The 26,226-nt window shown below is 52.4% G+C and overlaps 10 protein-coding genes across 10 annotated transcripts; 6 read left to right on the forward strand and 4 right to left on the reverse strand.

Moving 5' to 3' along the window:
• Window positions 1-2,279: 2,279 nt before the first annotated feature.
• On the forward strand, window positions 2,280-3,176 carry M431DRAFT_495053 (hypothetical protein; the record flags this gene model as incomplete). The annotated part of the gene is made up of 2 exons (XM_024917317.1): window positions 2,280-2,692; window positions 2,771-3,176. 2 exons carry the CDS (start codon window positions 2,280-2,282, stop codon window positions 3,174-3,176), a joined length of 819 nt encoding a protein of 272 aa, XP_024774509.1.
• Window positions 3,177-5,695: 2,519 nt separating this feature from the next.
• On the forward strand, window positions 5,696-8,050 carry M431DRAFT_495055 (hypothetical protein; the record flags this gene model as incomplete). Its single annotated transcript, XM_024917318.1, has 6 exons — window positions 5,696-6,474; window positions 6,557-6,780; window positions 6,847-6,974; window positions 7,050-7,296; window positions 7,361-7,843; window positions 7,899-8,050. 6 exons carry the CDS (start codon window positions 5,696-5,698, stop codon window positions 8,048-8,050), a joined length of 2,013 nt encoding a protein of 670 aa, XP_024774510.1.
• A 574-nt stretch (window positions 8,051-8,624) lies between these two features.
• M431DRAFT_482024 (hypothetical protein) lies at window positions 8,625-9,725 on the reverse strand (the record flags this gene model as incomplete). Its single annotated transcript, XM_024916002.1, has 3 exons — window positions 8,625-9,071; window positions 9,111-9,410; window positions 9,504-9,725. The coding sequence occupies 3 exons, from the start codon at window positions 9,723-9,725 to the stop codon at window positions 8,625-8,627; spliced, it is 969 nt and encodes a 322-aa protein (XP_024774511.1).
• Window positions 9,726-12,685: 2,960 nt separating this feature from the next.
• Window positions 12,686-12,913, forward strand: M431DRAFT_85534 (hypothetical protein; the record flags this gene model as incomplete). Its single annotated transcript, XM_024923565.1, has 1 exon — window positions 12,686-12,913. The coding sequence occupies one exon, from the start codon at window positions 12,686-12,688 to the stop codon at window positions 12,911-12,913; it is 228 nt and encodes a 75-aa protein (XP_024774512.1).
• M431DRAFT_430396 (hypothetical protein) lies at window positions 12,782-13,542 on the forward strand. The gene is made up of 2 exons (XM_024915091.1): window positions 12,782-12,844; window positions 12,980-13,542. Exon 2 carries the CDS (start codon window positions 13,091-13,093, stop codon window positions 13,427-13,429), a length of 339 nt encoding a protein of 112 aa, XP_024774513.1. The 5' UTR covers window positions 12,782-12,844; window positions 12,980-13,090; the 3' UTR covers window positions 13,430-13,542.
• On the reverse strand, window positions 13,372-14,682 carry M431DRAFT_143132 (hypothetical protein). Its single transcript, XM_024912656.1, has 4 exons — window positions 14,530-14,682; window positions 14,445-14,469; window positions 13,711-14,389; window positions 13,372-13,649 (listed from the first exon to the last, which is right to left on the reverse strand). The coding sequence occupies exons 1-4, from the start codon at window positions 14,557-14,559 to the stop codon at window positions 13,586-13,588; spliced, it is 798 nt and encodes a 265-aa protein (XP_024774514.1). The 5' UTR covers window positions 14,560-14,682; the 3' UTR covers window positions 13,372-13,585.
• Window positions 14,683-15,482: 800 nt separating this feature from the next.
• M431DRAFT_5468 (hypothetical protein) lies at window positions 15,483-16,423 on the forward strand (the record flags this gene model as incomplete). The annotated part of the gene is made up of 2 exons (XM_024921230.1): window positions 15,483-15,974; window positions 16,073-16,423. The coding sequence occupies 2 exons, from the start codon at window positions 15,483-15,485 to the stop codon at window positions 16,421-16,423; spliced, it is 843 nt and encodes a 280-aa protein (XP_024774515.1).
• Window positions 16,424-16,664: 241 nt separating this feature from the next.
• Window positions 16,665-17,600, reverse strand: M431DRAFT_86176 (hypothetical protein; the record flags this gene model as incomplete). The annotated part of the gene is made up of 1 exon (XM_024923645.1): window positions 16,665-17,600. One exon carries the CDS (start codon window positions 17,598-17,600, stop codon window positions 16,665-16,667), a length of 936 nt encoding a protein of 311 aa, XP_024774516.1.
• A 903-nt stretch (window positions 17,601-18,503) lies between these two features.
• M431DRAFT_5470 (hypothetical protein) lies at window positions 18,504-23,017 on the reverse strand (the record flags this gene model as incomplete). Its single annotated transcript, XM_024921240.1, has 2 exons — window positions 18,504-19,522; window positions 19,579-23,017. The coding sequence occupies 2 exons, from the start codon at window positions 23,015-23,017 to the stop codon at window positions 18,504-18,506; spliced, it is 4,458 nt and encodes a 1,485-aa protein (XP_024774517.1).
• Window positions 23,018-23,802: 785 nt separating this feature from the next.
• On the forward strand, window positions 23,803-24,871 carry M431DRAFT_495062 (hypothetical protein; the record flags this gene model as incomplete). The annotated part of the gene is made up of 5 exons (XM_024917319.1): window positions 23,803-23,896; window positions 23,927-24,019; window positions 24,136-24,263; window positions 24,534-24,779; window positions 24,800-24,871. The coding sequence occupies 5 exons, from the start codon at window positions 23,803-23,805 to the stop codon at window positions 24,869-24,871; spliced, it is 633 nt and encodes a 210-aa protein (XP_024774518.1).
• Window positions 24,872-26,226: the final 1,355 nt, after the last annotated feature.

Consider the following 26,226-nt stretch of genomic DNA (forward strand, 5'->3'; position numbering starts at 1 on the left):
ACGGTGTCTCGGACGAAGCAATTCAATTGCCAATTTGTGATTCGTTTGGGTGTTTGGGTATGGTAGCTGGCATATGTATGGAGTCCTTTGCTCACTGCGAAAGGCCTTATGTTGAGTTGAGTAGTAGGTTGAATAAGCCGTCAACTGAGTCAACTCATTCATATTCTAGGAGAGCTCCTTTAAACAGTTTTCATATTATTTGTTATACAGCAAATCATCGGCTGCGCGTCCGGTAGGGTCTTAACAGCTGCATCCTAGTCTCTGGCACTGATTCAAAAGCTGGACCCTTGATCGTAGTAGGGCTGATAAAGTATGCTTCGATCACACTCGAAACGCAATTTGAATGATTGATCAAGCATGTCTGGTTCTCTGATTTAGTTTACAGTCTTTACAGCAAGAATTACGAATGTTCCGGTTGTATGCAGATGATAGCTACAATATCAGGAAGAAGCATTTATATGAACATCTCAGCGCGCGATTACCTGTTCTTCGAAATCATTGGTAACAGTGACTGACGTTTCAGTTCTTGTCGATGAACACTCAACTACGGCCAATTCGTCGGCAGAGGACAAACTTCCTCATTATCGCACTTCGAACTTTGGGAGATGATCAACAAAAAAAGCGAACTGAAATCAAAATAATTACTCAGCGCATCAGATGACGTCGGCATCTCTTGCAGCTTGGGAAGCGCACATGGTGAGATATTGTCGGTAAGTTCGGATTGCGTATAGAAGCCAGTGGAATAGACGAGTCATCCATGAACAAGTTGGCTGCGTGTCCGCGTGGGAGAACTGCCTAGGGTACACACTCGGAACCCCCGCTTAGGAGATGCAGAATGATGATGCTCCCGAAATAAGGCCATCCTGGGCGGGAATGCACTGCGCCTAGCTGCAACACTATCCCGAGACCCAAGGTTCCAAGGTTTGGAAAAGCACTGTACGGAGGCGAAATGGGCCTCGATAGTTTCAAAATGGCGCGGTCAATCATCTAGATGCTTTCGCCGTGAAGCCCCATAGCACAGCGACCGTAGACAAACGCTCTGCGCATTGGGAGACGGATAAAAGAGCAAAGCGCGCAGCTCGCAGTCGGTAGGAGGCTCACTGATAGGGAAAAGGCAGCATCTCGAGTTTGTCTCTGAGAGCGTTTTTTTCATTGCTACCGAAACCGAAATTGAATCTTGGCGACGGCGGCTTGTGATTGCCAGTGGGACGCCGGCTTCGGTTAACTGGAGATGGCTGGAATAAGCCCGTTTTTGGGTGGTGAGAAAGAAGGGCGAAAAGGATCCAATGCGATGCCCAAGGCAAACTTGTGAAAAATCCCCAAGGCTGCGCTGCACTTTGCTCTGCGAGCTCAACGAAAAGGTACAAAGGAGCGCTCCAACCGCGGCCTTACCTAATCTGACGCAGCCTATCAGACGCGCCCAGGATCAACCTTTCCCAGTCCGTCGCAGGGCTAGCCAGACTAGCTCGTGATTGGCCCGTCGGAGGCTTGAATATTGCGAGGAAAATCAAAAATACTACTTGAGCTGCCACCTAAAATCTCAAAAAGGACCTCTTCGGGACTGGCCTGCCTTTTGCGCTAGTCCCGTTTTGGGTCGCCACTAAGCGCGGCACCTGAATCTTCCACCCCTCGCCCTTTGTGTTGGAGCGTCACGGTCCTGACGAACAAGAAACCTCTGGGCTGCCCGATTTTTTGCGTTGTGCGCCGCCGCCCTTCTGGCCCGAAAAAAAAAAACGAGGATGAGACCAAAGCCCCGAACCTTACGAGACAAGACCCCAGAAAATGAAAATCCCTCCGCCTCCCGCCTCTTTTTCTCCCCTCGCCTCTCCTCTCTCTCAGACCGCGATGCACCTGCGCTCATGACATGACACTATCACCGCCGGCCTGCTAATATAGTCCAGAGTTCCAGAGTTGCCTCTCTGCTGCTGCTCCACGCAAGGCCCCCAGACCCCCTGACCACCACGCCGGATCACCACCAACCTTAGGTATTAGCCCATCGCCCGTGGTTCAGAGCACCGCCCAAAAAACCTGCGCGGCCTTCCCGTCATCCTCCCATTTTTGCTCCTCTCCATCATCACCAGCCCTCTGCCATCACCACCGCCGCACCCGTCAGCGTCGCTCCACCACGCCATTGCCGACGCAAAATCTTTCATCGTCGTCGGGCTTGATACCATCGTCGGGCCGCTTGACCATCGGCACCATCAAAAGAGGCCTGCCTTGCCTTGCCTGCTCCTCGCTCTTGCAAAATCAATCAGTCCAAACTCCTCCACCAAGACGCGATGCCTCCCTCCAAGGCAGCCGACGGCCGACGCAAATCGGCGACCAAACACGGTTTGCTCGTCACCCTCAGCGTGCCGCCGGCTTTGCTACGCGACATCTTTCCCTCGGTGTCTATTGACGAAGGGACTCAATCCCCAGACTCCAAAAGCTCAAAGGAGACCTCGGAAATTAAAGAGTCGCCGGCCAGCCCAAGCGCGCTGGTTGTGTCTACAGCCGCCTCGAATGTCGACAACGCATCCGACTCAAATGCCGCTACTCCGGCCGCTGAAACCACACCTGCTCCAACGCCAATGGGACCCCCCGATGAAAAGAAGAAGAAGGGAGTCAAGCGATCTGCGGCTGCTGCAAATGGCACCATAGACGGCATACCCAAGCCCAGAGGCAAGCCGGGCCCAAAGAAGAAGCCCCGATTGTAAGTATAACCATATACATGGCGTTCAACGGCAATGAATTTCTTAATCAATATGCTAATTTTGTTGTCTCAATGCAGGGAGGATGGCACCATCGACCACAGCAGTGCGGCGGCTCGCCCGTCTGCCCACAAGCTTGGTCCCAAGGCAAACCAAGGAGCCATCAACGCAGGCCTTCGAGCCCTCGACCGGTCTGGCAAGCCTTGCCGGAAATGGGCCAAGGGCGGCTTCAAACTCAAGAGTTTTACAGGAGTTTCCTGGGAGATCCCACGATGGACTGCGCCTCCGCGAACCAATCCTGGATCCAGCACCGAAGACTCTGCTGCCCCGTCGGCTGAAGGTAGCAACAAAGAGAACAAAGAGGAAACCGGGAACGAAGGCAACAGCGTTGCCAACAGCAATAGCGGTCCTGATGTCGAGATGCAAAGCGCGCCTAGCATCCAAGCCTCGTCTCCAGCACCCATTGCCGTGGCGGCAGCATCATAAGTGCTTTCGCGCCGAGTTTTTCTTATTCTCTTCTTCACTTTGGCTTACGGGCCGCCTACTTTCTTCATCTACTCATTGTGTTTTTGATTTACCACCACCCCATCTTGTTTCTCTCTTTTTCTTTTCCGTCCTACATTGGGCACTGTTTGTTCCAAACCTAGAAAAAAAATTGGGCTCGGGTTCTGCTTTCTGTTTCATTGGCTCCGAGGACGGTACACTCGGGTATCTTTGATAATAGCCTGTCTTTTACAAAGCGACACTGCTGTCGCTGGCGTTGGCTGGGGGGAACATTCTGCCGGTCCTCGAAGGATCTGCGCAGACGGGAGTAACGGGATCATTGTCGGCGTAATTGCATGTATGTAAGGGTATGCTCAGGGTTCAAGAGTAGATAGGTTGGCATTGTTGGCCGGCTGCGGCAATACAATTATTTTCTTTTGGCTTAATACCGCCACTTTCCCCAGGTTGAATATTGTGAGCAGAAGCGGTGAAGACATGTCTTTGTTGTAAATGCTTAAATACTACTATACCAGGCCGCTGCAAGCGGGTTGTGTTACGCTGCATGAGAATCGGTGAATACCTAGGCAGGCAGGCAGCGCCGTGCGATCTCATGTCTCTGATCTGGCATCATCATTGCCATAAGAACTCCGACCCGACGTCCGTCGCCTCAATTTCCATTCAACATCTACATTCACAATCTTGTAATGCATTTGCATAACAAGTAGACTGAAAACATGCCGTTGGGCATGCGTCTCAGCTTAATCTGGGCTTCCTTGCCTGAACAACTCCCAGCTTACTTTGCGCCGGGGGTGAGCCATTTATCGACACTTGTTCACACGTTCTTGGCTCAGCTTGTCGAACGGGGTGGCGTGGCGTCGTGGCCAGGTAAGGTAGGGCCAGCATATTCTTCCTAGTTTCAGTTTTTACTCGGGTTTAGCTCGAAGTTGCATCACATTATCAGTCACAAAATTTTTATTTTCTATTTTAGCCCATGCCGGCGGTTGGTCGCCTTTTCGGGCCCTCTCTTGTATGATTTCCCTGCGTTTGGGATGTGGGAAGGAGGGATTTGCTTTAGTTTTTTGAGTTTTTGATTTGCAAGTGTTGGTGATTCACTGCTAAGAGTTAACTTGGGGATTGAGAGCTTTCGGTGTACTTTGTTGGTTGCGGTGCGGAAGTTGGACATCGCGTGCTTTCATGCGGCTTAGTCATTCTTTGTGTGGCTGACTATGCCGAGTTGAGTTATGCCATCATAAGGCGGAGGTGGCTGGCGAGCTGGCAAATGGCTGAAACATGTGCTTTGCTTTGCTGCTTGCCTGACTTGCATTGAGGCGAGGGAAGGATCCAATGCTGATAAAAGACAGTACAGGCGCGTGGCAGCTGTATCGTCATAAAGGAATGAATATTCAAGGACCTATGCCGTCTCTCTAAGACTACTAGGTAGGTACTTACATCTATCAAACTCGTCTATATTTGCCTTTACTTATGCTCATTCTACATGAAAAGACCAGTTGGCTGATTTTGTCAACTATCCAAACCTTAGTCCCCATCAATCGTCATACGAGTACTTGTAAATCTCACGGCTGCCACCATTGTAGGTGGTGTATGGATGTACTCTGGGTAGTGCGCGTAGGTACAGCCGATGCAAGCAACTGAGCTTCTGATGCCGGCTCGGATAGCGGATGCATGTACAGACAGACATACAGGCATTCACATCATAGCACGAGTATTTATAGTAGTAGTTCCTTGGAATAAATGTCTCGGGCCGCTGAAGCATTCCATGTCCCCGTGATGCGTCGCCCTGAAGCTCAAGCTGCTAACAGCATCCGATCAGCGCCAGAAATGCGCCGCTCCAGGCTCAGTCGAAGCGCTGCCCACTGGCGGCTCCACTAACAAGACCCGAAGTGATAGTGCTAGAGCGTGCATGACAGCGTCTCGACGTGGTTTGATCAGTTCCATTTGCAACTCCACCCGATCAATGACAACTACGACGCTTCCGCCCAACAGCTGAGCCAGCTTGTCGAGCCTTTGCCAGCCCTCCGCCTCTGCTCCCTTCGACCCTTCGAGACCGCCCAGAGCCATTGCTGCCCTCTGGGCTTCCAGCGCCAAACTCGTTTGTGCAAAAGGCGGCTGCTATCACTATCACCGTGTCGGCCCGCTTCGCCGTTTCCCCCTCCCTTGATACGCCGTTATCTTGGCCCGGCCGATCTCTCTTTGCCTCCTCTTGATACTGCACATCACCGAGTTGGAAATCCTCCCTGCCTTCGTGGTTGCGCTTCAAATCCCACCTCCCGCGTCATTGCATCCCTCCGGACATCTGTATACGGGGCCTTTGTATACCGACGCCGGACCTGGAACGAGTGGCGCGTTGACTGAAGCTTGTTGGAAGCTGCTTCAGTAGCTGAGCTGCTCGCTTGCCAGGCACGACCCCCCCCAATCCCTCTCCCCTTCAGCCTTTGCCGTTTGCCTTTTGCTTGCCCTCTCTCCTTCATCTCCCTTTTCTTTCTTTCCTTTTTTGCCTCGTCATGTCTAGTCCGGAACCGCATGGCTCATCTGGTTTCACAGACTCGGAATCGTCTGCTGAATCCCTCGATTACCAACACCAATATACGTCCACCCACGACCCCGTTCCTCCCGGCGAGGGAGGCAGCTACAACTTTTATACGCACCCCGCTCGAACATCCGTGCTAGACGCCAACGGTGAATTGCTCCTCGATCCCTCGCTCCGTCTAGGGCCTGCGCCGGCCGCAACCTCGACTGAAATGGATAACCCGGCAGCTCAGGGCGACATGGCCAACGTGTGGAGGCCGACCGGCAGCTTGCCGTCCTTTTCTCGAGCATTTGATATCTTTTCTGTGGATTCCAGTGACGACCGGTTCTTTGTGCCCTCGTATCTCAAGGGGTCGACATACGTTCAGAAGTTGGAGGAAGCGTACAATACCAAACTAGAAGCTCAGAATGAGGGCAAGCGGACCAAAGGGAATGGGCAGGATCTCAGCTCTCCGGGTCTTAGCACGACACCCCTGCCTCCTGGCTCACATAGAGGCATACTGCACTCCGTCCTGGAGAGGACGCCGTACGATGGGGATGACAGTCTGGCCCCTCTGCCGATCCACTGGAACCCAGGTGATATGTGGCAGTCGATAGAGGTGACGCCAAACTTGCTCGGGCTCAAATATGCTGGGCCCAAGAGTCACCACGAGCGCGATCATGAGGCTAGTGCTATCCGAGCAGATAATTTCATGCCTCCTCAATGTGGGATATACTACTACGAGGTGCAGATCATTTCGGGCAAACGAGACGAGTATGTAATAAGATTTCTTCCCCTCCTTCTTTTGGAGGCGGGCCATGCCGTTGATGAGCATATCACTAACCGTGGCACTTAGCACGACGATTGCGGTTGGGTTTTCTACCAGAAACGCAGCATTATCACGGCCTGTCGGTTGGGAGCCGGAATCTTGGGGATATCACGGTGACGACGGCCGGTGTTTTACAGGCCAAAACATTGGCAGGCCTTTTGGCCCGGTGTTTAACAGCGGTGACGTGATCGGGTGCGGAGTCAACTTTCGAGACCACACAGCATTCTTCACCAAAAACGGACAGATGCTTGGTACGTGTTTGCGAAATGTTCACGGTGCCGCCCGCATATCTGCAATAAATAGCTAACGAGACACAGGGGTCGCATTTCACGACGTCACCAGGAGCAGTTTATACCCGACCATCAGCCTTAAAAAGCAGGGCGAGGAAATTTCCGTCAATTTTGGGCAGTCACCTTTTGTCTTCAACATTGATGACATGATGAATGTACGCACAAAAGCTACCTCTGTTTTGTAAGGTCTTGGCAATTGCACAGGAGGACACTAACACGGTGTGTAACAGGAACAACGAGAAAACATCCAGAATGCAATTCAGCTGGCAGACACTTCGCAACTTGAGCCTGGCATGAACGAGACAGATCTCATCCAAGCACTAGTGCTGCAGTTTCTCCAACACGATGGCTATGTGGAGACGGCTCGAGCTTTTGCAGAGGATATGAAGCTGCAAAAGGAGGCCCTGAACCTGAATCCAAACGTGACGGTGGACGGCCTCAACATCAAGGATGATGAGGACGCCAATAACAGACAACGTAAGTCGATGCCGCCTTTTATTAGAGTGTGCCCCTGTCAAGTCTTTATTGACACTTTGGTCAGGAATTCGGCGAGCGATACTCGATGGAGAAATAGACCAAGCGCTCGATTACACCAATACATATTACCCGCAAGTCCTCCGCGACAACGAGCAGGTATACTTTAAGCTACGGTGTCGCAAGTTCATCGAGATGGTGCGAAGAGCTGCCGAGCTGAGCATAAAGTACGACGCCAAAAGGGGCACTGAGCTGGGCCAAGAGATGGACTTGGATGTCAACGGCAGCCACGGATGGGGAGACAACATGGAGACAGATGGAGGGGATCATGGTGCGGAGCTGACCAAGCTGGAAAACAAGATGCTAAGCTATGGCCAGGCCTTGCAGGCCGAGTTTGCCAACGACCCTAGGAAGGAGATTAGCAAGTCGCTGAACGAAATCTGGGCCTTGGTGGCATACAAAAATCCGCTCAAGGAGCCGCAGGTCAGCCACCTGTTGGATGGGAAAGGGCGGGTGACGGTTGCAGAAGAGCTGAACTCTGCTATACTATGTGGGTTTTCTCCTTGTCTACGCTTTCGAAGTTACATCTAACATGAGCTATTTAGCATCGCTGGGGAAGTCATCACGAGCATCGCTGGAAACGCTATATGCGCAGACCAGCGTGCTGCTGGAAGAATTACGAAAGGATGGCGGCCCAGGAGCGTTTGTCTCGCTGCAAGATGTGGTAGATAGCATTCAACCGTCTCAACAGGTCTGAAGAAACGACCCTGCCGAGACGTTCATCGTCCCCTTTTCAAGTTGCCCCTCGTGTGGCTTTTCGCATCTTTGGAGTTTTTGGTGCTAGGATGGTTTTTTTTCCCCCCTCTCTTCTCCTCTTCTTCTCCTCTCTCTTATCCAAATTTTGCTCCCCCCTTTTCTTCCCCTCCCCTCTTTCATTCTTTTGGTTGCTTTAGGCGTTTAGATCTGGGGTATTCTGGTAGCAAGCGGACGCAATGCGTTCACTCCTCGTCAATGGAGAAATAGGCACGGGTCAAATTAATGGCTGATGCGTGGTTGCGGTGCAGGAAGCTTGGGGCCTTTGTGTATAAGCTACAAAGAGAGGTGTCATGATAAGTAGGGTGAATGGGCTGGGTTGATCTCTTGGACTAGTGACATTTGAGCTTCTTATCAGATAGAGCCAATGTATTATTGAAGACGGAATTGCGAGGGTCTGGATTATATGGTGTGTTGATTGGATGTATTGATGGCTACACTCGCTTTTTCTTACATGGAAGAGCATCTTGCTCTTTCACTTTGGATGGTGTTTATTTATTGTACATTGAAGGAGTGCTTTAATTTGTATTTACTTGTTCCCCTAGCGCCTCGGGCCAACACCTTTCGTATAGCCTTCTCCTGTGCTCGACCAGATTGTCAAACTTGACCAGGCATTGCGCAAGCGAATAGTCATCGGCCCAACCAAACGCCTCGTCGAGGATCAAATACGTGTAGGCAAACACTTCGGCATCAAACAGGCCCGGGTCAGGTAGGCCGAAGAACCAGTCGTTGTCTGCGAGCAGTGCGGAGAGCGAGCGCAGGGCGTCAGTGGCGTCGACGAGGAGCCGGTGCGGATCGACGAGGCTGCGGCGGGTGGTTTTGAGGATCTCGTCGGTGGCGGCGTTGCGGAGGGTGTGGAGGGAGGGGAGGTAGAGGATGGGCGAGGGGGGGAGGTAGAGGGCTTTGAGGAGGGGTGTGTTTGCGTCGTGGAGGTAGAGGGCGTAGAGCTTTTCAGAAGAGGTTAGCTATGGAGAGGATGAATGATGGATAATGGGGGACATTACCCATGCGGGACGAAGGTTTTGTGAGAGGAGAGCTTCGTAGGCTTCGGTGCGGGAGGGGGGAGAGTCGGAGAAGGTTGTTTCCCTGGGGGAGTTGTCTTTGGCGTAGCGGTGGATTTTTGAGCCCGTGAGGGGGATTGTTGGTTTTGTTACGGCATTGCCGCTTGGTTGTGTCGATGATTGCTTCTCTGGGATGGATGTTGGTGTTGTTGGGGGGAGGAGAAAGGGTAATGAGCCGGAGGGAGAGGCGTGGTTGTTGGAGGGGACGAGGTGGACGTCGACGCCGGCTATGCGGAGGAATGTCTGGTTGGATGGATCAAAGTGTTAGTTTAAGATGATGAGCAATTACATGATGTTGCCATTGATATCAAAGAGCTGAGTTGTATGCTTGCTTACCTGCCACTTCAAGCACTGAGGATTGAAACTCGGCCTGCTACTGCGAGCATCCTCAAGCGTCCGCGCAAAGACGTACAGACTCGGTCGTACACGCGCCCGCTCGGGAGCTCGCTCGGGCAGAGACTCGGCCGGGAGGGTGGTCAAGGGGAAGATCTTGAACAGCTCGCGGACGGGGGCCGGAACGGCGAACCAGCCGGGGCGAGAAGACGGGGGGCCGGCCATGTGGCGGGAGGGAGGAGTCCGGGGTTTGATACTCCAGATACCGAGGCGGGGTGTGTGAGGTATTGGTATTGGAGAGGGTTGATTGGGGGGGATGATGGGTTTCAACACGAGCACCCCCTCTTTTTTTCACTCTTCTAATTCCGCTCTCGGGGTTCTTTTCAGCTAATATCGACGAGGCGATGCGAGGCTGAGGCTGAGTCGTTGTTGGTTTCGAACACGGGAGTTAGACCAGGCAGCAAGAAAGAGAATGGAAGGAAAAAATAAGGCCGAGCTTCTAGAAGGGGTCCATCGATCAACCCCGGCCTGTGTGTTGGGTTCGGGAGAAATCTCGGAGCAAAAAAAAAAAAAGAAGACGCTGGCTTGTGACGTTGCATGTCTGGGAACAAAAGGAAACTTTTTCTTCTTTCTTGTTGGGGGAGTGGGGCGGTTAGAAGCAGATTGACGGGCGCCGAGTGGGGGGGAACTTCAAGGGTCTCTGTTTTTTTCCCGATTCATTTTGTTGCTTGTAATACAGGTTTGAGTAGTATTTGGAGGATGCATCGGGGGGTATCGGGCATTTGGAGGATGAAGATGGTGTTGAGTATATCACTTCATGCTGCAAAAGGTGGTGTTGAAGCTGCTTTATGCCCGGTATGTGCCAGCATAATATCGTGATTGTCGAGCACGGTATCAGAAATCAGGTCATGGACGGGCTGTCTACAGTAGCTTGCAACCCACAGCTGCTGCAGCCCGTATCATGTACCATGCAACACGATCAAGGGAGGGGAGGGCCATAAGAAAGAAGGCCGAGTAAGAAAGAAAAAGCCGCGCGAGTCGTGTGAACGCATGTGTTGGTCGTTTTCTTCTTCTTCTCCCCCCTTTGCAATCGGCCCTAGATAAAGCATATCGTTTCGTCGAAACTCCATTTTCCCTCCACACAAACACGAGAGAGGGGTTTCCGTGGTTGGCTCAGCTGCTTAAGTTTTTTCCCTGGTTCGCCTCCTCACCCCCAAATCTCCATTTTCCAGATTTAGTTTCGGGAATTGGGGATAGTAATATCGCCCTCACCGCTCCTTGCGCGATTCGTTGTTTGGGTCAGTGATTTGAGTATGTGTGTTGTATTGCTGTCTTTGGAGACTGCTTCGGGTCTCATACAGATCAATGGATACCGTACCAACAGGTATGGAGTTTGCAAGGTGTTGCAGTGGACGGAGTTTAGAGTGCAGGGCAGCCAGCTAATGCTACAGTAGAGGCTCATGCACGTGCAGGGCATGGCAAGGCAAGGCAAAAGACAGCACAGCGCAGACCCTGAACGCTTGAGATGCAGGGACGTCCGAGGAGACCCTGGATTGGGTCCAGCCAATTCGCAGATCGCTTCTAGTCTGGCTTGTTTGCTACTAATCTAGCATAAGAAATAACGAGGCTAGTCAAAGTTTGTGAGAGGATACTGTATGGAAAATGCTTCTGCCTACAGTAGTCCCGTCAACCCGTCTTGCTCTTTGTTCAATGCTGTTGGCTGCTGTGCTCCGAAGATCGGGTTCGGTTTATCCGATCGTTTTTCTAAGGCTCGCCTTTCACTTTTTCTTACACGCACACGTACGAGTACTGTGCAAGGTATGTATGTACATTTATCGTCCCATTTGCCCACGGGCTCATGCAAGAGACGGACAATGTGGCCTCGTCTCATTCGGCCGAGCCACCGGCGTGTCACGGCAGCCGAGTTGTGACAGTAAATTGCGCGAATCCAAGCAGAGCACCTGTACAGAAATGCAAGTGAATAAATGCGGATATGACAAACAGTCGGTGCTGTGAATGGACGTCGAATCACCCCCACTCGCTGCTATTGGCTGGTACAAGCACCGACTTGGTTAGCAGGCACCTCTAGCACCCGCTGATACTGCCTGTAAGACGCCTTGAAGACGTGGGGTTTTGGCTCTCTGTCACTGTCTTGTGCTTGTGCTTGTGCTTGTTCTTATTTCATGTGTCGATGCGCTTAGGATAAACTCGGTCCAAGTAAGCAGTACAGTACATCACCGGCGGTTCAACACTTCCCCTCTCCCAAAGAGATCACCTCACTTCACTTGGAAGTAAAACAAACTGAATGATTGAATCATGAATGAATCAGTAAAAATAGCATCTCCCCATAAATCATCTCCCATTGACTCGTCCATCCTGTCACTTCACTTCACTCTGGCAGCGGTACGGTAAGTACATGCCGAGGCAAGGCCGGATCTCCCCAAAGTCCCTTTCCCCCGTAAAACCGCTGCTCAAGTCCTCCCGTGCTAGCGGCTGGCGCTGTCGTCATAACCGTGCGTGAGAACCAAGTCCATCGTAAGAAAACCGACCCGAATTAATTCCCCCCCACTGTCACTGTCCACTGTCCGCTGTCCATTGCCGGCAATCCAGAACTCGTTCAAGTTCGGTCCATTCCATAGATAAAGACTGCTCTATTCCCCTTCTTTTCCCGAACTTGATTCCATCACACTCCCCCCCATTTATCTCTCCTTTAAATTTCTCCATCAACCATCCAATCCTTTTTCATCCATCCATCGCTTTTAGACAAAGGGGGACAATAAACCACCAAAAAAGTGAGACATTGATTCATCAGGATTTTGCTTGCAGCCGACCCCCCACCAGACACACACACACACCACGCAACAAAGGGTCACTAGGCACACGAAAGAGCTCCAGCTTCTTCCCGGCTGAATTCATCCAAAAAAGCGCCCTGTCCGAGATAAAAAGCCGTCGCTTTCCACTACTCCCCCCGGAGTCAGTCCGTCATAACCTGGGAATACACTCGACTCATAACGATCAACGTTCCCCCCAGCGCAGATCCCCCATATTTTTCTCCACGTCTTAGCCAGAACTTGCGTCGCTTCCACCCTCGGGTCTTTGGGTTTCATCGTCCGCCGCTCTTACATACAACAACCAACAACACTCTCAAAACTTCTCAAATACAAAACACCATCACCACCATCATCATGGACGCCTCCTCCGCTTTCAACGCCGCCTCAAGCGCCTCCTCTTCATCATCCTCATCTACCAGGCAATCTCCCAGCTCCTCTGCCGCCATCATGGTCCCGGCCCCCGTCCAGACAAAGGCCCCTTCGACCGAGCCCTTCCTCAAGGACTTTACTCTCGTCGCCGAGGCCGCCAAGCGCGCGCAGGCCGCCGTCATGGTGCGCGACTTTGCGGATTTCAATATCTGATTCAGTCATCATCCAACTATTTTATCCGGCTTTGTCGTCATCTCATATCTCTCTTTCAAATGATTCCTCGTCGCCGATACACGCCTCTGCTGAGAATATGTCGGCCGAAGAGACAGGTTGTCAATCTTCGGCTCGGCTTGCTAGACCTCTTCGGCACTACGAGTGCGAGAGAGTGTGATGTTGAGATGGCCGTCTTTGTTTTTCACAAGCATGATCTGGGTTTTTATAAACTTGGTTCCTTTTCCCCGTTGCGATACATCTTGCTTTTTTGTCGTTCCATATACACGGGAGATTTCGGCGTCAGAAAGTGGTGCGCGCTCAGTCTTTGCGCTGTCTCTTTTATACTTGGTTAATGGGTTCTATCAGATGGATGGGACGGTGTTGGTCTACAGGGAGGTCAGGACTTTTGTACATATACACGGCTGCTGTGTTGGGATTTCATTGTTTTTTTTGTTTTTTTCCCCCCCCCTTGTCATCTTTTCTTATCATTTTCCCTCTCACATTGCATATATATAGCCAGCTATAAATACCCGCACCTACGCTAATGGAATTTGTACGAGGCTGTCATGGACGCCTCTTGAATTAATCGCCATCTCTCTTGCTTGATCTGCGTGACATCGACATCGCTTGTGAATCAAGGCACGGCAGTAATAAAATCGTACATGTCCCCGTTTAAAGCTTGGATACATGGGACACACCACCGTCCACCCGGATCAACGCTCCGTTACAGAACGCTCTGGATTCACATCAAAGTCAGTCTTCTCGACTCACAAACACGTAGAGAAGAAAATACTCACCCAGCTCGGCTCGCCAAGAACAAACTGGCTCCCGCCACATCCTCAGGCGTACCGATCCTACGCAACGGCGCCTCGCTCCGAACGTAATCTCCAACCGCCTCGAGCGTCGCCTTCATCATCTTAGTCGCAAACGGTCCGCAAGCAAGCACATTGCTCGTAATATTCCGCGGGCCTAGCTCCTTGGCCAGGACATTCGACATGTGGTGCAGCCCGGCCTTGCTGGCGGCGTACGCAATGTTGGACACGGTGGGCACGCGGATGCCGTCGATGCTGCCGATGTGGATCAACCGCGCCGGGTCCTCCGCCGTCGCCGTCTTCTCCAGCAGCGGCAGCAGCAGCTGCGAGAGGGTGAAGACGCGGTGCAGGTTCAGCGTCAAGACCTTGTTCCACGCGTGGTCCGGGAACGAGTCGATGTCGGCGCCCCACGCCGCGCCGGCGTTGTTCACCAGCACGTGGATGCCCTTGGGCTCGAGCTCGGTGAGGCGCTTCACGAGGTCCTGGCACTGGGCGAGGTCCTGGAGGTTGCCGGGCAGGGCGTGCGCGGAGCCGCCGTTTTGCGCAATCTTTGTGAGCTCCGTCGCCGCGGATGAGCAGGCCGGGGCGTCGCGGCCGGTTAGGTAGACTTTGGCTCCGTTGGCGACGAAGCCCTCGGCGATCATGCGGCCGATGCCCTTGGCGCCTGCGGACGAGAAATCATGTTAGTTAGGCATTTCGCCTGGGGGAGGAAAACGTGCCTCCGGTGACGAGGACGACTTTGCCCTATAAACGCGTTGGTGAGCTGGCTTGCATCAATGGGGGGCTTTTAGCGAGATACTTTACCTTGACGCTGAACAAATTAGTGACATCCATAGTGATGACACAGTGTAACTCTATTGTTTATTATAAAGAATCCGCCTGTCAATTGGTGTGATTTGGTGTGATTCGAAAGAAACGCAACGATGTAAGAAAACAGTAAGAATATCATCAACCGTGGAGATGGCCGATATGTCATTCAAGCTGACAAGCCGAGGCTCATGGCTTGTCGTGCCGAAGTTGCTTGTCCGCTTTGGGTAGGCGGTATCCTGGCTTTCTTCGTTTCAGGGCCCCACCGAAGCAAGCCGTGGCGTTATCGATATGCAGCTTCGTCCTTTTTTTAGTGGGTGACAGCTTCACTGTGAAAAAGATGCAGCTCTTGATGCCTTGAGATTGGAATAGACACAGACGATGGCATTTGCTGCAATGGACATATATGAATTAAATCCAATACAAGATAATTACACTACCTCGTATACCGTCTACATTTCCTAAGTCATACCGTAAGAGCAATCCCTCTCAACACAAATCCAAACCCCGAGGATGGACAACCCCGTACCCCGAACCCGAGATCCGTCCCCGCCACTAGAAGCATCCCCACGAAATCAATTCCCTTTGACCCTTCCGACAAACGGGGGAAAATGCTGGGTTTCGCTAACTAGGTCTCGTTTCCTCCAGCAGTGGATTGATAAGTGGCGCTTTTTTAATTGCTTTTTACTGTATTAGTTGTTTACTATACGTCACGTCCATTCACCCGCCGACCTGCATGTGATGATGTGATGCAGCTACTAATGCTGCGACTATTTACTAAGTCAATTAGCTCACCCTCGTCACTACACCAAGCCCAAGCATCGTCCTTGCATAACCACATTCACTACATATTACATATCCCCTCCATAACCCATCCATATCCTTCCTCTCTCCATCTCTTTCTCCTCTAATCAAAATCCCCAACACAAGTCACTCACAGACACACCGCAATGGACCCTCCCTCCAAACTCCGCGAAACCTTCGCCTCCAAGCCCGTCTCCGAGCACAACGACACCTGGGACGCCCTCTACCAGCAGTCCTTCCACCCCTGGGACCGCGCGGGACCGTCCCTGGCCCTCGCCGACCTGCTCGCCCAGCGCACCGACCTCATCCCGCCGTCCCTCGAGCGCGACCCCCGCGGCAACCCGCTCCGCGACGCCGCCGGCGCCGTCATCCGGCGATCGGCTCTCATCCCCGGCTGCGGCCTCGGCCACGATGTGCTGCTCCTGAGTTCGCTCGGCTACGACGTCGTCGGATTGGACTATAGTCAACGCGCTCAGGACATGGCTCGTGAGAACCAGAAACAGGCTGCCGCTGAGGGCAAATACAAGTCGATTGAGGAGGGCGTCGAGTGCGGTCGCGTGACGTGGGTGTCTGGCGACTTCTTTGGTGACGCTTGGGAGGGCGGCAAGGGCCAGTTTGACCTGATATACGACTACACAGTGAGCAACGAAAAAAAAGACACCTATTCAAACTTTCTATAATATGCCCCCGTTCTATGGGAAAAAATGCTGACAGCTCCAAACCCCAACTCAAACAGTTCCTCTGCGCTCTCCAGCCCTCAGAGCGCCCCAGGTGGGCAAAGCGCATGGCCCAGCTCCTCGCCCCCGGCGGCCAGCTCATCTGCCTCGAGTTCCCCTCCGGAAAGCCTCTCTCGCAGCAAGGCCCTCCCTGGGGCGTCTGGCCCGAAGTCTACGAGGCCCTCCTCGCTAACCCCGGTGAGCCCATCGAGTACACCGACGACGGCAACGTCAAGCCCAGCGCCACTCCCAAGCAGCCTCACCCGGATGCGCTGCACCGCGTGTGTCTCGTCAAGCCGCCGAGGACGCACAAGGCGGGCACAAATGAGGACGGGAGCGTCAGGGACTTCATCTCCGTGTGGTCTCGGTAGTAACGCCACTGCAGGGTTGCTGAAGTTGAAGTGTGTGCTCTTGTTGCAAGGAAGGTGACGAGAGTGCCGTATATAGATGTAGGTAGGACGGGGGCAGCGGTAAGATCGAAGCTGGGCCCCATGAGCTCCCTTTCTTCTTCCAGAAGGAGAAGGGAGAGGACAAAATAAGCTCTCCCCATAGACCTGTGATATAACATGAATACGCAAATAAAGACTCTCACGATATCGTCATGATGCATGCTCAGTCTGCCGCCGTCGTGGTTGCTGCCGCCGTCGCCCTTCTCAAGGAGTTGTAGTGCTCTCCCAGCCCATACCCATGCCGATAGTAGGCCAGCCACAGCGTCTTTGCTTCCTCTCCCTCTCCCTCCCCAATCTTCTCCGTCCTCCCGTCCTGTATCACTCTAATCTCGACCCCGTACTGTCTCGCCACGGCCATCAGCTCCAGCTGCCCGCCCCATTCCGCCGTATCCCTCATCTTCTTCGCATAACCCTCCAGATCCTCCTCCAAAAACGGTGCAAAGTCGTCTGCGTGCGCCTCCATGAACCCGGCCGCCTTCTTCCTCACCGTCCGATACGCCGGCTCCTTTTTATCATCATCAGCAGCACCAAGCGGGATGCCGTTGTGCGCAAGCTGGTCCGCCAGCGCCGCGAACAGGCAGTGGCCGTCCGGCTGGATGTCCTTCTCGCTGAGCCCGTGAGCCGCAAACTCGCCCTTCATGTATGTGCTCTCGCGCGCCCGGTGGTCCGTCATGTTGGACGCTTCTTGCTCGGCGTGCAGCATCGCGACCTCTTGTTCAGCAGCGCGCCGCGCCAGCCGCTCCTTTTGTCGGTTTCGCTTCTTGCCGGGCTGCTGCGCTTGCTCGTTGCTGCTCTCCTCCAAATTCAGCTTCGCTGTCGCTGTTTCCAGCTCTTTCGCCCCGTTCGTCGTCGCGTCGTTCTGCTGTGCCTCTTCCTCCTGCTCTTCCTCCTCGAGATCCTCTTCTACCTCTCCATTCAAGGCCGCAACCTCAGAAGCTTGCTTCTCTCTTAGTTGGCGTTCCATCTCGGCGCATTCGTCATTGACGCCCTTGCGCGTCTTCTTCGTGGCGTTCTTCTTCTTGCTTGTGATTCTTCCTTGGAGGTCTTTGAGCTCACGACGGTGCCGCGCTTGCATCTGCTCTAATGTCTCGGCCTCCATTTTGTTGTCTTTTATATGTTGATTTTGATTCTCTCTGATTTCTCTTCTTGTAATCTTTTCTTTTGTTTTTCCCCTTTCCAAACGAATGACAAATGCGTAAAGCTGGAAAGAATGAAGACAGTCGTAAGCTCGAGTGGTGGCACAAGCGTTAATGGCGGGGTTAAGTCCAACTGCCTTCAACTGATTTTCTTTTTTTTCCCTTTTGGCGGGGCCGGTGTTCGCCCCGAATCCGACCATGGAAGCAAGCATATGACAAATTGTTCATCATAGTAACACCATGTTCGCGACATTGAGTAATAATTTCGTTGTATTACGAGCGTATTGATCTCAGTTTTTACTATCTAGTGTTGGCCTTCTCTCAACATCTCCATGTTCCCAGAGAAAGGCCGCCCAATCTTCCTTGCTGAAAGGGCATTCATCCCGCCGTCCCTTCCAATCGCATCTCCAAGTCTATCTTGCTATATCCAGACCAAAGACGCCTCCAATAGCGTGAGATCATGGTGGAAATTGCTCCCTCTTGCCTTGTGTACACCCCTTTTTGTATATGCTTCGGAGTCCCCTTGACCCCTACATCCATCCGCAGACAAAAAAAAATATGTTAATACAGACGTATATGTTCAGGAAGAAAATCAGCGCCGTGCACCGCAAAAATGAATGATAAAAGCAACAAAGGAACAGCCAAAAAAAAAAAAGAAGAAGAAGAAGAAAATAGTAAAGCGGCAATGACCGTAATTCATATCAATACAAGGCTTGAAGCAAAATGTAGATGTTTATAATGTCGAAAAAGAAGGGTATCCCGTCGTGGTGTTGCTTGATCCGTTATATTTGGATCGTTGGTATATTAAAAATGAGTGTGTGGTTGATGGTTGATTTGTTTCGTGGGTTGTGGCCATTGCAGACCATTTAAAAGCCCCTAAAGGGGTCGTCTCGGAAAAAGTCCTCCTCTCCTGCTGTCTTGCTTCCGCTGAAGAATTCGTCTGATCCCCGGGTGCTCCTTGACAGCTGGGCTCGACGGCGATTTCGGCTGCTGCGTCGGCGAAATTCTTTACTCTTCTTTCGCGCAAGCGCTCTGTAATCATCTTCACCTTCTTCTTGATATTCGTTATACTGCTGGTATGCATGAGGGCTAATAAACGCCTCCATGCGCACAGTACCTATGGCATCAAAGAAGTTGCCTTGCTGAGATGATACCGTTGACAACGGTGTTTGGGTTATACCCCAGCTGGCAGGAGATCCTTGTGACTGGTAAAGTTCAGAAGAGCCAGTCGTCTCGATGCTGGCACCGGCCGTACTGTTTGAAGAGTGGTGGCTGATTTCACCAAGAGTCGGCCCTGAGAAGCCTCGGAAAGATAGCGGCGGGGCCACACGACCTCCTGTGTTGCTACGCTTGCGGCCATGATTTATTGGCGTATGGCCTGTCCGATCATTGAAGCGAGGTATCATAGGTGGTTCGGCGGCATCTACCGAGATTTCCCTCGAGTGCCCGACTCCAGTCACGGACTCTGCCACTCGAAACCTGGAAACATCGCCCATCCGTACGGTGGGAACATCAGGGATGCTAGGCATGCTCGCCAGCTCTGTCTTTGGCGGACCTGCTCGGCCCTTGGCCAGTCGAATAGAATCTCGTATTCCTCCTCTCGTCAACTTCGTAGGGCGTGGCGGTTCAAAGTTCGGGAGAGGGTGCTGCTTAACCGAGAGGTGTTGTTGGGGCTGGGCAGGGAGGACGTCGGGCACGGCTTGATAAGAATGGGCCAGGAATGACAACGCCGTCAGCCAGAGATAATGTCTCTCAGCTGTAGGCGCTGTGAATTTGAGTGCTCGCTGTGGTGTGAGGATAAGGATTGATCGGTTGAAGATGGGCGTTGTAGCACCTCGAGGTGCCGGGTTGTCATCTTTCACATCGAGGACCGATTGGATAGCAACTATTCGAGTATGTTAGTATTCAACGGAAATTCTCACTTCAGGGGCATACACTTACGCTTGCGACCCGTCTTTCCTAACAGAGCACTGCCGGAAGATGGCTGCTTGCTGCTCCATAGAATAGCTCGCTCATACGGTGCTACCCAGACCCATCGCCTGTGCCTATCGTTGCTGTTCTCATCTTTATGGCCTGCGTCTCCAACGCCAAATGACTTCCTTCTGCGAACATACTTGAACATCCATTCTCCAACCATGGTCTGAGCAATCGCATCCACGACTCCCGGGGTTTGTGAGCTTGCCTGGGATACGGCCTCGGATTTGGCAGTCATGACAGTATTGTTGGATAGCTGATGGCGATGCCTCTTATATGTGCTGCCTTCTCGGTGGCGCGGCGTCGTGATATCATTTTGGGGCAGGGGAGGGAGACCGGGACTTTCAGGGGCTTCAGTGGATGGTGATAGAGGTGGTGTTCGGCTGCCTGTCCTGCGGTGACGTTCATGGTGTGGCAGAGTGTTTGCGGAACGAACACGACGAACATGAACGCTGTTTGCATAATAAGTACGGCTACCGCTTCGGCGATGCCCGCTAATGCTTGATGGAGTGCTGCGCCCATCGCTTGGGATACTGGTGCTGATGGATGGCTTCCGTGAGCTGGCTCGGGCTGGGATAGGAAATGGTGCTTGATTCTTGGGCTCAACAATGGTAGGGTAGTTAGCCAAGCCTGTCTGAGCCATGGTAGCCTTTCGCGTGACGCTGTTGCGGCTTGATGGACCTGGTGCAGGCGCTGGTGACTTTTCGTTGAGCCTGCTTGATCTCCCGGACTGGGGCTCATTCTCACCAACACTATACAGGTCGGTGCTCCTTACTGATCTTACAGACGTCCTACCAGAGCGCTTGGAATGTTGATCAGGTGAAGTTGCGACTGTACCCACTGAACTTCGCTTATTGGTTCGGCTCAGATTAGATGGAGGTCTGGGGGCCGTCAAGGCGGTTCGATACTCAGAATCGCTCATGTCCAGCTCGCCAAACTCGTCAATCTCATCCGAATCGGTATAAAAGCCGGAGAACAGGCTGCTGAAACGGCGAGGTGGGATTATTGGACCGCGTTGGCTCGATAGGAGAAGATCATCGTTGTAGTCGTGTAAATCATGGTCATCCATTCGGAGGCTGATGGGGGAAGACGGAAGCTCGGTGCTATACCGGCTGTTTTCCAGCCGTCGAGGGTTTCGAGGAGGTAAGCCGCCAGCAAGAGGATTGGCGCTCTTGTCGGGAATAGCAATGCCCGAAGGATGAGGCGAGGTAGGACGGGAAGTGATAGAAGACGGCTGAAGATGGGCTGGAAGAAGAGCCAGTCTCTTGTCTGTCTGGATTGCCTCTGTTTGAGAGCTCGAGTCAACCATATCGCCTTTAACAATGATATGGACTTGGCATCCAAAGTCTTTGAAATGTTGGGGTAGCTTCGGAGTGTGCGGCGAGGTAGGCCGGCTAGTTGGTGGTTGAATGCTGATGCTCGGGATATAGATTGGAGGTAGCGCAATAGGAGCAACTACGGGAGCAGGAGCCTCGGTCTGCGTCGAAGAAGTCGTCATCTTCGGTTCAGGCTTCGGCGTCTCGACCTCCACAGGGGAATCCTCGCGCAGCTCGTACACTGAATTTGGTGTCTTCGGAGGGGTTAAAGGAACCTCAACCGTCTGCGAGGCTGATGACACCATACGTCGGGGTGTGGCGGGCGGTTCGATAACAGGGGGTAGACTAACTCTCTTCTTTCGCTGATTTGCTTCAATTTCGGACGATCGCGGGGGTGTCTCTTCATACGGTTTCTTTTCGACTACCTCAGAAATGACAGACTCCAGTTCAGGAGATGTCATCACTTCCAGTGTAGGAGAAGGTGGTGGAGAAAATTGGATTCCTGTATCAGCGTAAGAGCTCTCAGAAGCAGGTGAGTGCTGAACGCCTGTATCAGCGTATGTGGGCTCAGAAGTAGCTGTGTACTGAACTCCAGTATCAGCGTACGAGGTTGTAGAGTTAGGTGCATCTTGAACTCCTGTGTCAGTGTATGAAGACTCGGAAGCTGTGGAGTGTTGAATTGCTGCATCGGTATATGAGGGTTCAGGAGTGGGAGAGTATTGAATTCCAGTGTCGGTGTATACAGGCTTGGGGGTGGAAATAGGAGCTGTAATGGTAGCCGGAACGGGAGCCGGAGCCGGAGGAGAACACTGGACGCCTGCATCACTGTATCTATGCTCAAAGTCAGGAGAGCACTGGACTCCAGTGGTGCTGTATGTATAGTCGGAAACAGGGGAGCACTGGACTCCAGCGTTGTTGTACGAAGTTTCAGAAGCAGGAGAAGATTGAACTCCAGCGTCAGCGTAAGATGGCTTAAAGGTAGCGCGAGTACGAGCCGGAGCAGAGTCTTCTCCCTCGGTTTCTTCATCTTCGCCTTCGAGAGCCTCTAGAACTGATTGGTTCATGAAAACTCTGCCACGTGCAACGCTGCCAGGACGCTTCACGCTTTCAATGCTCTTTGTCCTTCGATGAAGCTTGCTAATGACACTCTCACGGCTAAATGTTCGCCGGTGTTGTTGTCGTGGGCTTGAGAAGACGCTTTCGCGCCCGTCAATGTCTGTCTGGTCATCCGTATCATCAAACTTGAGCTCATCTGCCAGAGAATAGCCATTGAGAGAAAAGCCAGGTCCATTGGCCAGGGAATAACGAATGCTGCTTGTGAGACTCATTGTTCTCACGCTGCCTGTGTCATTCTCCCTACCGCTGTCTTCTGCATCGCTCTCATGGCCACGACCCTGTTGAGAGGCTCCATTTGCGTGATTCGCCTGATAGGCTGCGACCTCATCAAGTACCATTTTGAGGCGGCTTTCCGCCACATGGATTCGCCGCTCATATTTGCGCTTCTCATCTTCCCAGTTCTCTTTTTCTTCGGCCCACTGTTCATGAACTCGCTGAGAATCTTCCTCTTGGATACGAAGTTTCTTTAGGGCTGCGTCTAGGCGCTTCTTCGTATCAGTCGCTGAGTCGACAGCCTCGTCTCTTTCTCGTGAAAGATCGCCCAACGCTGAAGAAGTTCCACCCTCTAGTAACGACAGCTGCCGTTGCAACGAGCGTGTCTCCTTGGTTGCTGCATTTACACTGTCTTGCAGAGCGTCCTGCTCCTCTCTGCTTGCTTGGAGTGTACTTTCGAGACTCTCAATAACCTTGACCTTTTCTTCTTGGTCTCTCCTCAGTGACAAGATTTCGGACACCAAGTTGGCATGCAGAGTGGGAGTGAAGCGTCGTGGATCAAGGATGCTTATTTGCTCGTCGGTTGTGATGTCCCTTGAGGAACGCTTGGAGGTGTTTCCATTTCTTGACGGCGAAATTTTCTTCTTTGCTGGAGGGGTGATTGAACGTGCTGAACGCCTCGACTTCCTTGACTTAGTCGAAGGTGTTCTATAAGGAACGTACTCTCGCGCAGGCAGCGAGACTGCGGCCTGCGCATTCATGTACTCGTCGTCTGTCCACGCCGACATTGCTGCTAAGTTGAGTCAATGCAGCTACCTAGTTTTAGGCCTGTATGTGACGGGTAGCAGTCAGTTGATAACCAACCTTTGTCATAGGCGATGATCCTTCCATTCAACATTAGTATTTTGCAGACATAAGCTGGTCTGAAATGTCTCAGGGTTCATTTGTGCTGAAGGGTTCACTGCCGTGATACATCCAAAGCAAGGGAAACGACTTACAAGACGGCACAAATGTCTAACAGGCAATCCCTCTGGCTACTGTGCACGCCGCAGGTGATGTGAGCCAGTGGCTGGGTACTAATGTCTTGCTTTCGAAGTCTAAAACACGCAATTCGTATGAAAAAAGGAAGTCGTCGAGACTGTTGAAAGAAATTCGCTTCAACAATGAAAAAGCATTGGTTATGGGGAGGCGGGGGAATGAGAGGTGATGGTTTTCTCAAACGGTTCGGTTACTCGATCTAGTCGAATGCGAAGGGGAATTTGGAATGAAACACGGAGATGCCGAACGGTAGCAAAAGGGTCTCGACGCCGGTATTCGCAATGAAGTGCTAATGCAACGATTTAAATAAAGAAAACGGGGAGAACTGAAGCAATTAAAGGCGTCAGTTTGTCTTTGGAATTCGTAGGGCTAACGAGGCAGCTGGCAACAAAGAGCAAGAGGGCGTCGCCTGTTCCTGCCACATGAATCTCACCTTTGGACGCAAGGGAAAAGAAAAGGAAGGAAAGAAGCAAAACCGCCTGAAAAGGCTTCGTGGATAGTTTTCTGAATGTGTCTTAATCCATTGAAACACAACAGACGCCGAAAAAGAAGAAAAGCAAAGCCGGCTTCTAGTCGGACAACGCTCCTGCAAACTGCGTGGCGTACGAAGCTGAAGATTGTCGCTGGAGCAGCCAGCAACACAAAGACACGACAAACGGCGATAACGACAAGTACAGAACAGGAGACGGCGAGACGAAAAGATAATGACGAGGTATTCCGCCGGGGTGCCGGGAGAGCAGGAGGCAGGGAGTATTAATTGTCCACATCCACTTTGCCTGGTTGGTTGACGCGCGATCGGGGTCGACTCTGTCCATGTGGGCCGTGCTTGAGGCGATCCCAGGACGCTGGAAGCTTGGGAACAAGGGCCAGGCAGATGGAGGGCTGTCTGGACTGGCTACGGACTGGCTACGGACTGGCTACGGGCTCGCCCAAGCTGAGGAGAGGCTTTGCTACTGTTCTACCTTGCTGGTGTGAGCCTCCTTGAGTCCCTTGAGTCTGGGGTCAAGTGCTGGCCGTGCTCGAGCAAGTCTTCAAACCACTCTCCCCAGAGTATCTTGGTCCCTTTCCAGATCATTCATGCAATCTAACATTATACAATGCAGAACCTGGACTTTGCCTCGCACGAGAATACGCCAGCAGATGGCCGCATATGCACACCACTGCAAGCTGCCCGGCAGGCATCTCCAAGGGCCCCCTCCTAAATCTACCGCAGCATCCATGATTATCCCTCCTTGAAAGCTGAAGGCACAGGACTTGCTTGTTTTCTCTCTTCACCCTGCCCCCCTGCAAGCTTGTTACCCTCTACAGACGCTGTACCGCTGCATCATTGGCCAGGGGCCTGCGTCGGTTCTCTCATCCGCGCTGGCCCAAGCGTCCACTCCCAGCATGCTACTCCCAGTCCTGATTAGCGGTCCTCAGTCAACGCCAAAAACGCCCACCAGACGAGTGGCTAATATTCGTCCTAATAACCCGATGGCCTGTCAGGTTCCCCCTTCAGCTCAGAGCCACCAGTATTACAGCTGCTGTTGGTCTGGCAGATGGCGCGGTGGCGTCTCATTCCCGGCCGCAAAGCGTAGGATCCGGCCAGTGGCTTTCTTTATTTTGTTTCACCATTGTCCGGTGCGAGACCGAATATGATACGGCAACATGAGTGTGCCCGCTCCTCGTACGGAATACGGTTGACTATCAACGCACCCGGATTGGTGACGGACTGAGGGCTGGTAGAAATTATCACCAGCATGGGGCTTCCAGCTCTTACCTTGTATGGGATATTGCGCCGGCCTTTTCTTATATGAGGGAACAACGTTAAATTATGTAAAGAGCCAACGGTCTTGGAATGGCCTAACTTAATAACAGCAATAAGGAGGGCCCTCGGCTACGTACCGTTGAAAGTGGACGGCGACACTTGATCTCGCGGAGGCATTCATTCATGTAAGCCAGCGTGGATGCACGGCAATATCACATATGCAAGGCTACCGGTGTCACCTGGTTGGATCCCTGTCAGGACCACCCTCACGACATTATCCGAAATCGCGCCTGTTCAAGTGTATGCGCGGATAGGAGGAGCATCCTGGCTAGAGCGAATGTTTCTAGACTACCATGCTTGTACTCGTAAAAGTACTCGTATGGAACTCCAGGTCCAGGATGACACTCGCCACGGCGGCCGATGAGCAGCCACTACATTGCTTCTCCAGGAAATGATGGGAGGATTCGCAATTGTTGGCCCAAAGTTAGTCTCATTATTCGGTCATCATTCAAGGTCCGCGAGCCGTCATCACCAGTACTATTGGTACCCCATACAATGGACTGTGCCTACGAGTACTTTACTTCCTCCCCCTTTACGGACGGGTACACGTCGCCGAGTCGCCTGCGCTACGGGCCGGTACTATGGTGAGACTCTGCTGTGTCAGTTGCCCTCTCGACCGAAGCACACGGGCGTGATGTTGCAACAGAGTACGAGTACACACAAGTGCCTGTACCGGGTTTATTATGAGCTCTCCCACCATGGCGGTGCTCGGCTATTTTCCACGCTCTCGAATCCTGAGCGCGTACCTTGCATCGTCCTGCAGATTCTACGATGCTACTTGCGCAGTACTTGCTGTGCTCCATTCTTCCAAGGTTATGGGGAATGCTGTCCGTAGGGGGCATAGCACTGCTGGTAGATCGTACACGTGCCTGGCATTGCGCTTGTATGGAAGTCACTGGTATGGGGTACGGGTTGGCTCATTTACTTTAGCTGGCCTCCCTGGCTGCTTTGGAAATTAATCGCGACCAGGGCCACTGTTCTTCGATTTCAAGAGGCCCGAAACTATGCTGGCCTAGGAAGCGGGCCGAGCTTGGCAAACCAGCCCGGTCCTCGTGCTCTTTTAGGGGAACCAACCTTACTTGGTACGGTCCATCCCCAGTTAATTGAGCAGACATGGGGATAATG

The sequence above is a fragment of the Trichoderma harzianum genome, assembly GCF_003025095.1.
Source record: "Trichoderma harzianum CBS 226.95 unplaced genomic scaffold M431scaffold_6, whole genome shotgun sequence".
Lineage (NCBI taxonomy): Eukaryota > Fungi > Ascomycota > Sordariomycetes > Hypocreales > Hypocreaceae > Trichoderma > Trichoderma harzianum.

Bases quoted from the DNA above. Each gene is read 5' to 3' on its own strand.
- M431DRAFT_430396 (XM_024915091.1), top strand. From the start codon at position 13,091: ATGTTGAGATGGCCGTCTTTGTTTTTCACAAGCATGATCTGGGTTTTT.
- M431DRAFT_143132 (XM_024912656.1), bottom strand. From the start codon at position 14,559: ATGGATGTCACTAATTTGTTCAGCGTCAAG. The intron at 14,470-14,529 runs GTAAAGTATCTC...ACGCGTTTATAG, and splicing joins CTAATTTGTTCAGCGTCAAG to GGCAAAGTCGTCCTCGTCAC. The intron at 13,650-13,710 runs GTGAGTATTTTC...ATGTGAATCCAG, and splicing joins TTCTTGGCGAGCCGAGCTGG to AGCGTTCTGTAACGGAGCGT.